The following is a 680-nucleotide window of genomic DNA, read 5'->3' on the forward strand; positions in this document are numbered from 1 at the left end:
GCGCGTGAAATGATAATCATATTGATCATTTGATGTCTTATTTTTCAGATATAAGATCACGACACTTCTCATTATAACCCTTTCTGAGTGCAAAGCCTCCTTCAGCCTCCCCGTCTCCCCCTCCCTCAGAACGGCGGCATCCTGGAGGGCGGGGACCTCCACGAGCTGGGCGTGACACAGGCCGCCCACCAGCACGCCCTCATGGACTCGGCGTCCCGCCTGCCGACGCCGCTGCACCCGCACCGCTCCTCGTACACGCTGCCGGACACGGTGGAGGCGTGGCTGGACTCCATCCGCCTGCCGCAGTACGCGCAGAACTTCCACAAGAACGGCTTCGGGGACATGGAGCGCGTGCGGAAGGTGTGGGAGATCGAGCTGACCACCGTGCTCGAGATCACGCGCCTCGGCCACCGCAAGCGCATCCTGGCCTCGCTCGGGGAGAGGCCGCTCGAGCCCGAGCTGCCCGCCTCGCTCAACCCGCACGACCTCAGCCTCGAACTCACCAAGCTGGTACGTGGCGCGCGGGGGGGGGGGATCTCTTGTATATGTAGACTTACGGATTGTCATATGATTATGAATGGTATCTTCGCTATTCGTGGAAATAATGATAAACGGCTTTCATTCACATCGAGAGTTGAATAACACCTAATTACCGGATAATCACTAACCAAGAACTCTCT

General features: G+C 58.1%; 1 protein-coding gene across 1 annotated transcript in view; it reads left to right on the forward strand.

Moving 5' to 3' along the window:
• Window positions 1–680, forward strand: part of LOC119591906 (ankyrin repeat and sterile alpha motif domain-containing protein 1B-like) — a gene marked incomplete in the record, with an annotated part of 115,155 nt that overhangs the window by 108,300 nt on the left and 6,175 nt on the right. The window contains 1 exon segment of the mRNA XM_037940659.1: window positions 130–510. Coding sequence (XP_037796587.1) covers window positions 130–510 — 381 coding nt within the window.

This window comes from Penaeus monodon, chromosome 29, assembly GCF_015228065.2.
Source record: "Penaeus monodon isolate SGIC_2016 chromosome 29, NSTDA_Pmon_1, whole genome shotgun sequence".
Lineage (NCBI taxonomy): Eukaryota > Metazoa > Arthropoda > Malacostraca > Decapoda > Penaeidae > Penaeus > Penaeus monodon.